This window comes from Salvia splendens, chromosome 9 (genome assembly GCF_004379255.2).
Source record: "Salvia splendens isolate huo1 chromosome 9, SspV2, whole genome shotgun sequence".
Classification (NCBI taxonomy): domain Eukaryota; kingdom Viridiplantae; phylum Streptophyta; class Magnoliopsida; order Lamiales; family Lamiaceae; genus Salvia; species Salvia splendens.
In genome coordinates, this window is record NC_056040.1 from 19009065 (window position 1) to 19022098 (window position 13034).

A 13034-nucleotide genomic window follows, 5' to 3' on the forward strand; every position below is an offset into this window, starting at 1 on the left:
CCGGCCGGGCGATGTGTGCGGGATATTGCTATTATTTCCGCCCCGAGTATAAAAAGGGACCTAGGTTTTCGTGCTCAAACACATCATACACGCCCCATAGCAGCTTTTGAAGGTTTGGAGAGTGGAATTGAGAGGAAAGGCGTCCCGATCCTCAACAAGATTGAAGATGAAGACGAATTTCCGTTCAATCCACCCTTGGGAGTATTTTCATTGGTTTTCATGTTTTATTCAATGACTATGGTTTATTCTTATGTTTTTGAGTTGAATATGAGTAGCTAAATCATTTGTAGAGTTTTGGTGAGGACTACAATGAACACTTGTGATTAATTCAATAGCTTTTGATTACCTATGCTCTCGTGATTATTTTGCTTCATTCTTGTGCCTTTCAATTCAATTGCCTAGCTAACAATTGGATATATTGACCTAGTTTTGAGTAATCGAGAGATACCTAATTAGGATTGATAAAAGAATGAACAACACCTAGATAATTTGCATTCGAGAGAAGGAATTCTAGAGTGAGGGCTTGAATCTTTTGTGTATAGGAGTTAATTGTGAAGTATTAGAAGGAGACTTCAATATTAATAGTTAATCAACGGGTTGAGTGCACTCGAGAGGGGGCTTAGCCTAGAATAGCGATTGTCCTACTAATCCTAGAGACTTCAACGGGTAATCAAAGTTGTTGAGTTGTTTACATTGTGGGTATTGTAGTCGGATCCAAAGCTCCACCTCGTTCTCTTATTTGGAACTTTATCTTTTGTCTTTTGTTTTACTTTGTTTATGTTTAATAGTTAAATATCAAAGCCAAACAATTGATTTGTCTAAATAGTAGTTGAAATCGGTTCGTGGTACTTGAGTTTACACAATTTGTCTCTGTGGGATACGATATTCTTGCTTACTTTGTGCTACACTAGCCCCGTACACTTGCGGGAATTTCTTGTGTTAAAATAAGTTGAATCAAGTTTTTGGCGCCGTTGCCGGGGACAATTTGTGTTAATTTAGCTCAATATCGTGGTGAAGATAGAGATTACTAGTTTAGACTTTATTGCTTTAATTTTTATTTTTATTTTTTTTTGAGCTCTCACATTGAGTTTTCTTGTTTCAGGTTGTATGCACACACGCTCTAGGGGTCTACCTTTAGAGCCTATCGATCTTGAGATCGAAGCATCCAACAGAAGGAGAAACGCTTTGAGAAGGCTAATTCAAAGGATCCGAGTCTCTTCTCCGGTCCAGAGACGATCACCTTCACCAGTTCAAGAATCACCGTCACCTACTCCGTCACCAGTTCACTCCCCTATTCAGTTTGAGCCACATTCTCCTATTCCTATGGAGAACGGAGACGGGAATGATGTTCCACCACCTCCTCCAACGAATGCTCAACTTCAACAACAGCTCGAAGACTTGCAGAGGCAGTTAAATCAAAGGCAGAATGTGGTACCTGTTCAAAACATGTATGCCTATCATGGGGTGGCAAACCCACCCGTTGGCAACAATGTTCATGCCAACACATTTGAACTCAGGAGAGGATTAATTCAGATGGCTGAAAACAATGCTTTTAGAGGCCGACCCACCGAGGATCCTAACAAGCATCTCACTAAATTCATCCAGATCTGCAACACGACGAAGATAAATGGAGTCACAGATGAACAGATCAGATTAAGGGTGTTCCCTTTTTCTCTGGAGGATGATGCCAAGGATTGGCTGGACAGTATGGAGCCCAACTCCATTCGCACGTGGGAGGCCATGGTTGAGAAGTTCTTAGAAAAATACTACCCACCGAGTGAGGCATTGAAGAGGCAGTCAGAAATCATTTCGTTTGAGATGACTCCCCAAGAGAGTATCCGAGGAGCTTGGGAAAGATTCAAGGGGCTGATGAAGAGGTGCCCCAATCATGGGCTGAATCCGACGCATCAAGTCCTAGCATTCTATAGGGGGTGTCTGCCTGAAGCAAAGCGCGAACTGAACTTGAGCGCAGGGGGGTCATTGCTAAAGAAGGGAGAAGCAGAGGCCATGGAGGTGATTGAGAGAGTGACCTCTAATGATGAAGGCTGGAACAACGAGAGGAGCAACATACACAGGGTAGCCTCTGCCACAGCGAGCAGCCATATGGACAACATGTATAAACAGATGGAGCTCCTCCACAAGAAGATAGATCTCATGGGGATGGGACCGGCTATACAGGAGCAGAAAGTGGGTGTAGAGGATGTTAACTACATACACCAAGGGGGCAACAACTACTATAACAACTCCCGCCCCACTCTAGTGGGTGGGGGTTACAATCATTTTGGGAACAAGGCGCATCATAATCTGTCGTATGGGAACCCCAACAATTCCCTCCAGCCACCACCGGGGTTCACAGTTTCCCAAGGGATGATCACTGAGCCGCAGAAGAAAAGTATAGAAGATATACTGAGTGCATTCATGTTACAGTCACACAAGAACATGGAGCATACCAATCAAAGGCTGGAGAAGGTTGAGAATGATGTCCACAACATGGCAGTACATATGAAGGGCATAGAGACGCAGATGAGTCAGATTGCTCAAGCTGTGAGCAGTCAGCATAAGCCAGGGCAGTCTCCAGGACAGCCAAATGTGAACCCCAAGGATTGCAAGGCAATCTACTTAAGGAGTGGGACAAGCTATGAGAGTCCTCTTATGCCCGAAATGGAAGCTAAGGAAGTACCCGACGAGAAAGAAGAAGAGAAGATTGAGGTGGAATCGCCTCTTATACAATCTGAGGTTCAACTCGAGGCAATTGTTTCCCCCACGCCGAAAGAGGTTAAAATTCCTTTTCCTCAAGTGGTGCAAAAGAAGAAGTTGGACGAGAAGCTTGTTAAGTTCCTTGAAATCTTCAAGAGAGTGCACCTCAATATTCCTCTTATTGAGGCTCTCCAACAAATGGCCGGCTACCTCAAGTTTTTGAAAGAAATTGTATCCAAGAAGAAGAGGTTGGTTGATTATGAAACCGTAAACTTGACCTAGAATTGTAGTGCAATCATCCAAGAAAAGATGCCGGCAAAGATGAAAGATCCGGGGAGCTTTAACATTTCTTGTGTGATCGGGAATGATAGGCAAACTAAGGCCTTGTGTGACTTAGGGGCAAGCATAAATCTCATGCCTTTAAGCTTCTTCCGAAAGTTGAAATTTGGTGTCTTGAAGCCAACTACATTTACCCTTCAAATGGCAGATAAATCCGTCAAATACCCGAATGGACTCCTTGAGAATGTATTAGTAAGGGTGAATGATTTTATCTTCCCCGTGGATTTTGTTGTTTTGGACATGAAGGAGGATCCAAATGTCTCTCTCATCCTTGGAAGACCATTCTTAGAACTGGAAAAGCTCTAATTGACGTCACTAAGGGAGAACTCACCCTTAGGCATGGAAACAAGACGGTCATTCTCTCCTTGTTGGACAAGATGAAACGTCATGAAGTGGAAGAGTCCAAGAGAGTGGAAGAGGTGCCCTTAAAAGTTGAAGAGTGCAAGATGATACAAGCGGCACATGTGAGGGCTAGGGATGATGAGGTTGAGAATCCTTTGGAGGAAATATTTATGCCTGAATGGATGTTTGAAGATGAACATGGATTAGGGGGTAAAAAGATGAAGGTTGCCAAAGTGGAAATTGGAATACCTAAAGAAGGTGTTGTTGGGGCCGATGTGAAGCCCACTTGGTGGAAGAAGCGTCTACACAAGCTCTACTTGGCCGCTAAAGCGAAGAAGGGTCCCGATGACATTATCCGAGTGGGATTGGATCATTAAGTGAAAGCTTGAAGACCGTCGGGCAAACGACGTTAAACAGTTGCGCTATGGGGGAGGCAACCCCTAGTAGGTAAATTTTTGATTTTTGTGTGTTTTGGTGTGTTTTTGTTTTGTTCTCGTTTTGGTGTGTTTTTGTGTTTTCTTTGTGTTTTGAGTGGAACAGGGAAATAGGCTTTGATGGGTGAAAAACGACATCAATGCTCGTGGCCAGTGGCGCCTCTTCCTCGACAGTGAAGGTACATGAGAGATCCACTATCTTTCAAACTTATCCCAGCTTTGCTTGGAATAAGTTTGGGGGGGTGTCCAGTGGATTCCTTCTTTTACCTCTCTCTCTCTTTATTTGATGGTACCGTAATTGATATGTTGATTAGTGAAGTTTTCCTTGTGTGTGCTTTGTTAGTTTGTGTTGTTTCTTTTTATATACTCCCTTGGGTGAAATTGAATGGGAAGTTGGAGACATTTGGAGATGAATTAAGTAGGTTTGTTGGATGAATTGCCTATGATGAGAACTTGCGTAAAATGTTTGTGAAAACTTGTTGATTTAGCTAAGTAACTCGTATTTCCTGCTTGTGATTTGCCTAGAGTGAATTGCTCGTTGCTTTGTCATTTGCCGAAAAATACCATGTGAGAATTGAGCCAATATCTTTTTCCAAAAATGTGTGATTTTTCATCAACTATGTTATATGTTTCTAGAACTTGCTCGCGGTCTTCTTGAGTCTACATAGTGATTATAGGAATAGGAGAGGACGTTAGGCCATCCTTCTTAGCTACTTTATATATCCAAATTTATGACCTTATTCAAAATATTTTTCCATAGCTAGCCACTTTGAGCCTTTAAAGCCTTTTTCTTTGGAAGCTAAATAAAGGGGAATATTCATACGCTCTTTGGTGAATTTTAGTTTATATTTTGTGAAAAGAGTTGGAGAGATAAGGTAGAAAGAAAAGTAGTGTGCTTACTTGTGAAAAGTGCATAGACACATGTGGCTTGAATGACATATTTGGTTGTGCATAAAAGAAAAAAAAAGAAGAAGAAAGGATGTACAAAAGAAAAAAAAATGAAAAGAAAAAAAAATCAAAGGAATTTGAGAAGTGAGAAGAAATCTTGACAAAGTCTAGAATTTACTGAGATTCGAATGGTTGGTGGGGTACTAAGTTTGATGTAGTGAAATTGATCACTTTTGCTATAATTGGGTTTAGTCACTTTTTAGCCAAATATTTCATCACCTTACCAAAGAGCCTTACATTACAACCTCTAGTAAAGACCTTTCGGATCCTAAATCTATAGTCACAACACAGTAGAGGAGAGTCTAGACTTCGAGCAAGCTTATGGTAAGCTATACATTTTTGATTGATTTGAGAGGTCCATTTTATACACATACACTTTGAGAGTGAGAGAAAGAAGAAAAAAATTTTATCACACTATATACTTCCGGTGAGGGCAAATTGACAAAGTGGAATACGTGCTAGTAGCTTGAAGCAATGTTCATTTTGGTGTACTAGTTTGCGAAGTTATTGATACATGATGATTCTGTTTTCTTTTACTGAGGCAGTGATGACAATCCAACATGCTTACACGAGTTCACATTCTATGTTTTCTACTTTTTATTTGAGGACCAATAAGTGTTTAAGTTTGGGGGAGTTGATAAACTCGTGGTTTAGCAAGTATTTTGGATGTTTAACGTGAATATTTCAGTGTTTTTGTAGCATACTACTTGAGTTTACATCCATTATCCACTACATAAGTGTTTTGACGAGTTTGTCGAGTGTTTGGAGCTAAAACAGGTGAAAATTACTTGAAAACGAGCTTGAAGGAAGAATCGCCTGACCGGGCGCGCTTCAATGCGCGACTTTCGTATAATAGCCATAACTCTCTCATCCGGACTCCGATGGGGGCGTGCAAGATACTCACGCGAAGCCCTTTCGAAGACGAAGACAATGCTTTTGGAGGATTCCAGAGAAAACGCCCGACCGGGCGTTTTGGTCGCAAACTCCAGAAAATTCGCCCGACCGGGCGTTTTGGCGACTTAAAATCGCCCGGCCGGGCGATGTGTGCGGGATATTGCTATTATTTCCGCCCCGAGTATAAAAAGGGACCTAGGTTTTCGTGCTCAAACACATCATACACGCCCCATAGCAGCTTTTGAAGGTTTGGAGAGTGGAATTGAGAGGAAAGGCGTCCCGATCCTCAACAAGATTGAAGACGAAGACGAATTTCCGTTCAATCCACCCTTGGGAGTATTTTCATTGGTTTTCATGTTTTATTCAATGACTATGGTTTATTCTTATGTTTTTGAGTTGAATATGAGTAGCTAAATCATTTGTAGAGTTTTGGTGAGGACTACAATGAACACTTGTGATTAATTCAATAGCTTTTGATTACCTATGCTCTCGTGATTATTTTGCTTCATTCTTGTGCCTTTCAATTCAATTGCCTAGCTAACAATTGGATATATTGACCTAGTTTTGAGTAATCGAGAGATACCTAATTAGGATTGATAAAAGAATGAACAACACCTAGATAATTTGCATTCGAGAGAGGGAATTCTAGAGTGAGGGCTTGAATCTTTTGTGTATAGGAGTTAATTGTGAAGTATTAGAAGGAGACTTCAATATTAATAGTTAATCAACGGGTTGAGTGCACTCGAGAGGGGGCTTAGCCTAGAATAGCGATTGTCCTACTAATCCTAGAGACTTCAACGGGTAATCAAAGTTGTTGAGTTGTTTACATTGTGGGTATTGTAGTCGGATCCAAAGCTCCACCTCGTTCTCTTATTTGGAACTTTATCTTTTGTCTTTTGTTTTACTTTGTTTATGTTTAATAGTTAAATATCAAAACCAAACAATTGCTTTGTCTAAATAGTAGTTGAAATCGGTTCGTGGTACTTGAGTTTACACAATTTGTCTCTGTGGGATACGATATTCTTGCTTACTTTGTGCTACACTAGCCCCGTACACTTGCGGGAATTTCTTGTGTTAAAATAAGTTGAGTCAGCCGGTAGTCAGCTACAGCTTCTAGGATCATCGTGGGATGCTTGGCTTTGAAGCCAGTAGTGTACATCCTCTTCTAGGCGGCGGGGCAGTTCTACCACTCCCAATGCATACAATCTATGCTGCCCAACATCCCAGGGAACCCGTGCACCGACCCATGCATATCTACCAGACTCTGGCAGTCTTTGGGGCTCGGACTCCGAAGATACCGCTCACCGAATATCGCTCTCACGCCCGCGCAAAAATTCTGCAGACACTCGACGGCTGTCGACTCGCCAATGTGGAGGTACTCGTCGAACATGTCGGCCGCGCCTCCGTACGCCAGTTGTCTGATTGCGACAGTGCACTTCTGCAAGGGCGTGAGTCCGGGTTTGCCAGCTGCATCCTCCCTGATCCTAAAATACAGGTATCTTCTCTCTAAAGCACCCACGATGTGCAGAAACAGCGGACGATGCATCCTAAAGCGTCGTTGGAATAAGGCTTCCCCAAAACGCGGTTGCGGAGCGAAGTAGTCGGCATACAACCAAATATGTACAGCAATGTGGTCACGGGGTACTGTAGTTCGACGATGGATCGGCCGAGGTACCGCAGCCTGCTGCCGCCGCTGCGCCCTCTGCTGTAGCAGCCTATCTATCGCACATTCCACAGCGACCTCCAATTCATTCTCGCTATCACTGTCACTAGACATTCTAGATATACTTGAAATTAGAGATGTAGAGAGAGAAACTTGTTAATACAAGTGGTGCGAATGAAATAAAATTCAACGAGCCGTATATATAGAGTTTAAAAAAAATTAAAAATCGGACATCCGACCCACGCCACAATGGCGGACGTCCGCCCACCCGTCGCGCCGACGTCCGAGTACACCCGACGTCCTCACGGGACGTCCGTATCCGACCTCCCCTGCCATAATGGCGGACGTCCCGGTCGCCCGTCGCGCACGTCCGACCGGACGTCCGCCATTGGAGATGCTCTTAGGCAAGAGCACAACACCCACAGCCGTGCTCTTCCGCAAGGACGAGCACAAGGGTCTCACCATTCTATTATTCAATTTAAATAAAAATATTTCCATAATATTAAAATTCATTAAAAAACCGAAATAATATTACAAATTACAAATAAAATAAAAATTACATAATTAAAATCCTAAAAAATAAAAATTACATAATTAAAATCCTAAAAATTTAAAATTACATAATTAAACTCCTACAAATTAAAAATTACATAATTAAACTCGTAAAAATTAAAAATTACATAATTAAAGGCTAAAAATACCCCAGTGGAAGACTATTCATCCGGCGGCACTACCCCCAATTATTTTTGGAGACCCAATATCATGGCCTCATACGATCGAAGTTGCACGGGGGTCATAGTTGACCTATCGGCCATATTGAGTTGGGTCAAAATCGCCCACAACGAGTTGTTGGGGGTGGAAGTGGCGCATAGGAGCGGGTTCGGGAGCATCGCCGGATGGAGTCACGGCGCGACGGCGGTTGGCCGCCGCCTTCTTCCTTCCTTGCGGTCGGCGTTGGGAACCGCTCGGACCGGCGTCGGGGCTACCCAAGTTAGCTCCGACAAGTTGGCTAGCCACGTCTTCGGAGCCAGCGTCGGATAGGGATACCGACCTTGACCGTTTGGAGGAGCCGCTAGAGGAGGATGTTACGCCTCCCCTATACTTCGGATGCGACCGCGTCTCCTGCCAAATGTTGAGGTACTTGAACGGCTTGTAGTTCATGGATTGGTAGGTCGACAAGGCGGAACTGATGATGTCGACCTCGCTCCGGCCGCTCCCCGCCGACCGCTCTTCCTGGAGGTAATACCCCTAGAACTTTTGGATTTCTTTGTTGGCTCTGTATATGGCGTTGCACACCATACTCTCGTTGCGCTCGATTGTTCCCGCCGGCCGGTTTTCATTGTACCGGCGACAGATGCACCACCAATAATGATCTCCGGATTGGTTTGTGCCAACCTCCGAATCTTCGGAGATTGACAAGAACGCCTTGAACAATTGCTCCATCTCCGCCGGAGAGTACGGTGTGCGGACACCGCGAGTAGGAAGAGTCGGAGTTTGGGAGGGGCCGCTCGACCTCGCTCTAGGCTCGGGTGTCCACCCGTATAGCCCTTCGGGGGCATCTTGGTCGTCGATCGGGTAAGGCCGGTAGCCACCTGGAACTCCCGAACTTTGAGTTTGAGGAGGGGCCGAATATTCCGTTTCCGGACTAGGAAACGGTTGTGAACCGAACCAATCGGGGTTCCAACCGTGGGAGCCCGGGGGGTGATCGTCGTGGCCGGACATTGTTATGTTGTAGGAGTGGAAGAAAGATTGAGAATGGAAATGAGAGAATGTACATGGGAATTGTGTAGTGTGGTGTGAATTTTTGGGTGTGAAAGTGAGGATATTTATAGATGAAAATGTGTATTTTTAGGGGGAAAAATGAAAAAAAAATTAAAAGTGGGTAGAAAACGGATATAATTTTTTTGGGAAGTGGGAAAATATTTTTTTTATTTTTAATCGATTTTTTTAATTAAAAACCGATTTTTTTTTCAAAAAAATCAAATTGCCAACGGCACAATCGTTGGCCAATCAGCGCTTGCCACGTCACCTGCTCGCTGGCACAGACGTGCTCGATGTATCGAGTAGCGTCGTGCCAGCGGCGGACGAGGTCTCCGTGCCACTGGCACGGACAGACGTCGTCCTGCTCGCCGTTGTGGATGCTCTTTGGTGAACTTTTTTCTTTTTCTACAATTGAATCATGCCACAGTCAACGTGATAAATAAGTAAACTATTAATTATATTTATTAAAATAAGAAACAATAGGGAGTACTATTTTATTTGTTTTTTATTTTTCTTTTTTCAATTAATTTAATTTCAATAAAACAATAATATTAAAGTTTTAAAAAAGACATTACATTAAAAATAAATTAAAAGTAAAATGACATAACTGAAATGCTAAAATTACAATTTATTGAATGCAATAAAATACATAATTTTCATGGAATCGCCTATTCGTCGCCAAATCTCACCCAAATGTGTTCGACTAGATCTTCTTGGAGTTGGACGTGGACGACGACAACACGCGCAAGTGCCCTACGGTGTATGTTTTCTTAATGTTGCCGGCGCATCCCGGCGTGGGGGACTGTTTGCGGTTGAGTTTCCGGGTGTATCATCGTCGAAGAAATTTGATGCACCCGGCCCTTCGTCATCGATAATCATGTTGTGTAGGATAATATACATATAAATGATGTCAGTTAGATTGTTTACATACTACATTCGACTCAGGGCCTTGACAATATTGAATCGTGCTTGAAGAACCCCGAACGCTCTTTTGACATTTTCCGAGCCGCCTCTCTTCGTTGCGGAAAAAGAATCTGTTTGGGTTCTTGTGGCATGTTGAGCATCTTCACGAACGTCAGCCACCTCCGATAGCTACCACCGGCGAGATAGTAGTACCCCATGTTGTATTGTCGACCTTTTGCCCAGTAGAAAGTTGTAGGATTGCAAACATACACTTTTGCAAAGTGATGAGACTCGCCCAACCGGTACAATCGAATCCTTCTTGGAAGAACTCCTCACGGGTCGCCAATGTATTAGCGATGTACAGAAATAATTTCCGGTGCATGTGGAAACGGCGAGAGAAATAGTCTTTCGGGAACCGCAGTTGCTCGCAAAAATAATCACGAACAAGCCTTTCGCCGACTCTCTTCTGCTCACGAGGGATGTAACACCAGAGTCTCCACGGTGGGTTCGCGGCAGCAGCAAGGTTGGCGTAGTATACTCTTGTTGTTCTTGCTACGCTTGCGCAATTAACCGAGAAAGTTCATTCGGATCCATTTCTTCAATTGATGCAAAATAATACTCCCACCGTCCCACGTTACTTGAGGTGTTTCTTTTCGGCACGAGATTTAAGAAAGTTGTGTTTAGTACGTTAAATAAAGTAAAATAAAGTAGATGAGAGAATAAAGTAAGAGAGAGTAAAGTAAAAGAAAGAATAAAGTAGGTATGATTAGATGTTTTATTTTTAGCCAAAAAGAGAAATGACTCAAGTAACTTGGGACAACCCAAAATAGAATACGATTCAAGTAACTTGGGACGAAAGGGGTATGTTTGAAAAAAGTAAGAGAGTAATGCGTGAGGGATAGTTTTTTTAATGTGAAAAAAATGAGTGATGAATGATGTATTTATAAATGATTTAGAGATGAATTAGAGGATAAAATTTTTTTAAAAAATATATAAATGGTTATAAACGGTAATATTTTGGGGCAGTGGGAATAATTTTTTATTTTTTTAGGATTTTTTCAAAATTTTCCATTTAAAAAAAATTCCAAAGTCAAAACGATGCTCGATCACGTCACAGTGGAGCAGGACGCGGATACGTTACATGCAACCCCTCCCGGCGCGCGTCTCACTAATGGGTGAGGCGAGGCAGGTTGTCGCACCACACACCACCATGTGGCATCCCTTTGCAAGTGGGCTTCAATTTTGACCGAATTTTTAATCTCGACTTACTTTTTATCTCGACTTACTTTAAACGGAAGATGACAAGCTTAAGTTATACTCCCCTATCCGCGAATAGGAGTATCATTTCATTCCGTCACGAATTTTAAAAAATGTTAAGAAAAGTGGGTGATAAAAAGTTACTGGAATATGGGTCCATTTATGTATATTAATTTAAATGAAATGTGGGTGAAACGAGTTAGTGGAATATGGAGCCTATATAATCATTTATAGAAAAGTGAACCATAACTTCTATTTGCGGACGGACCAAAATGGAAAACAGGATTCTTACTCACGGACGGAGGGCGTATTTTCAAATCGGACATGATAAAGTTTAGGTTATAAGAAGGCTCGTCCTGATTTCCACTTGTAGCCCTACTTATATCAATGCTGTTAGATTCTAGTGTGAGAAATGTACACACCCCAACCCCTTTGACGTATATATCTGTAAGAAACAAATGCATAATTAAAGTAAAGAAATCACATATTTCATTTCAACATCCAGATACTATAATTACAAAATCCATCATTTATTAGGCTTATTTACAAATATTCTAAATCCACACATAGAAATAAACATCAAATATCATAAATAATTTCAGATCCATATGCATATGCCTCTCTGTTAAATTTATTATTTTGTGATAAATCAAGTGTGGTATCTGCCCGAGATTCCTCTATGACCCGAATGTCCCTCTGTAATTGGACTCATAGGTCCCTCTGTATTTAGACTCATAGGTCCCCTCTTTAATTGGACTCATAAGTTCCTCTGTATTTGAACTCATAAGTCCCCTCTGTAATTGGACTCATAGGTCCTTCTGTAATTTCAGATCCATGGCAAGACCGTCACGGATCCGCTTTAATCACATTATTCATATACTTTGAATATTATATGTAAAACATATGGATAGACAATTACCTATTTCAATCATATTTCTCATCAAATAACTCCTTTAAAATATATTCCCTTATACCAATCATATATCCATCACATTTCACCATATAATTCAAATATTCACTCCAATTTAACCCATAATAATCAATCTAATTTATACACACCTTTATACTAACCCATAATAATCAATCTAATTTATACACACCTTTTATAAAGATAACCAAACTGCTCCTTTTACTTCTTTTCTTCTGTCTATGGCTCCCAACCCTTTTTCTTTTCCCTCTCTCAACTTTCTCTCTTAAGACATTATTCATGTTTATCTTCTAGCCTCTCCCCTTTCTTTCCTCAAAATGAAAACTCCTCCATCGTAACAAATATGTGTCTACGTATTAGTACGCAAGTCCCATTTCTTCTCTGCCCAAAATTAATAAAATGAACTCAATTTTTATATTTAGCTTTTTCTAGATTTAAGCATAAGAATTACTTATATTTCCACCTATGTGCTTTATTATCGAAATTTATCCAAATTATTTAACTAATATTATAAGTTGCATGACTCATATGTATATTTTGCATGTAGCCTTATAATTTGCCACGTAGAAGCATATTATATAACAATATATTAATACAAATATTTTCCTTCCTCTTATATTTTATTATAGTCATGGTTACATATATACTACTATACTAGTGTGTGTATACGCATGCATACTATACTTATATAAAATTTTCATGCATGTACACAATATTATGCCCACTTTTGTATAATAAGTTAATCTACTAAAATAATACGCATACATTATATAATTAAGCTAATTTAATTGGCAAACTAATTATATGTTTTTGTTTCATTTCATTTTTTTATATAATAATTTGGGTTAGGGATGTCACAGTTTTCATC

General features: G+C 41.2%; 2 protein-coding genes across 2 annotated transcripts; both read left to right on the forward strand.

Annotated features, from left to right (window-relative positions):
• Positions 1-1107: 1107 nt before the first annotated feature.
• LOC121749257 lies at positions 1108-2979 on the forward strand. The gene has a single exon (XM_042143843.1). The coding sequence runs from the start codon at positions 1108-1110 to the stop codon at positions 2977-2979; it is 1872 nt and encodes a 623-aa protein (XP_041999777.1).
• Positions 2980-3006: 27 nt separating this feature from the next.
• On the forward strand, positions 3007-3342 carry LOC121749258. Its single transcript, XM_042143844.1, has one exon. It carries the CDS (start codon positions 3007-3009, stop codon positions 3340-3342), a length of 336 nt encoding a protein of 111 aa, XP_041999778.1.
• The last annotated feature ends 9692 nt before the right edge of the window (positions 3343-13034 follow it).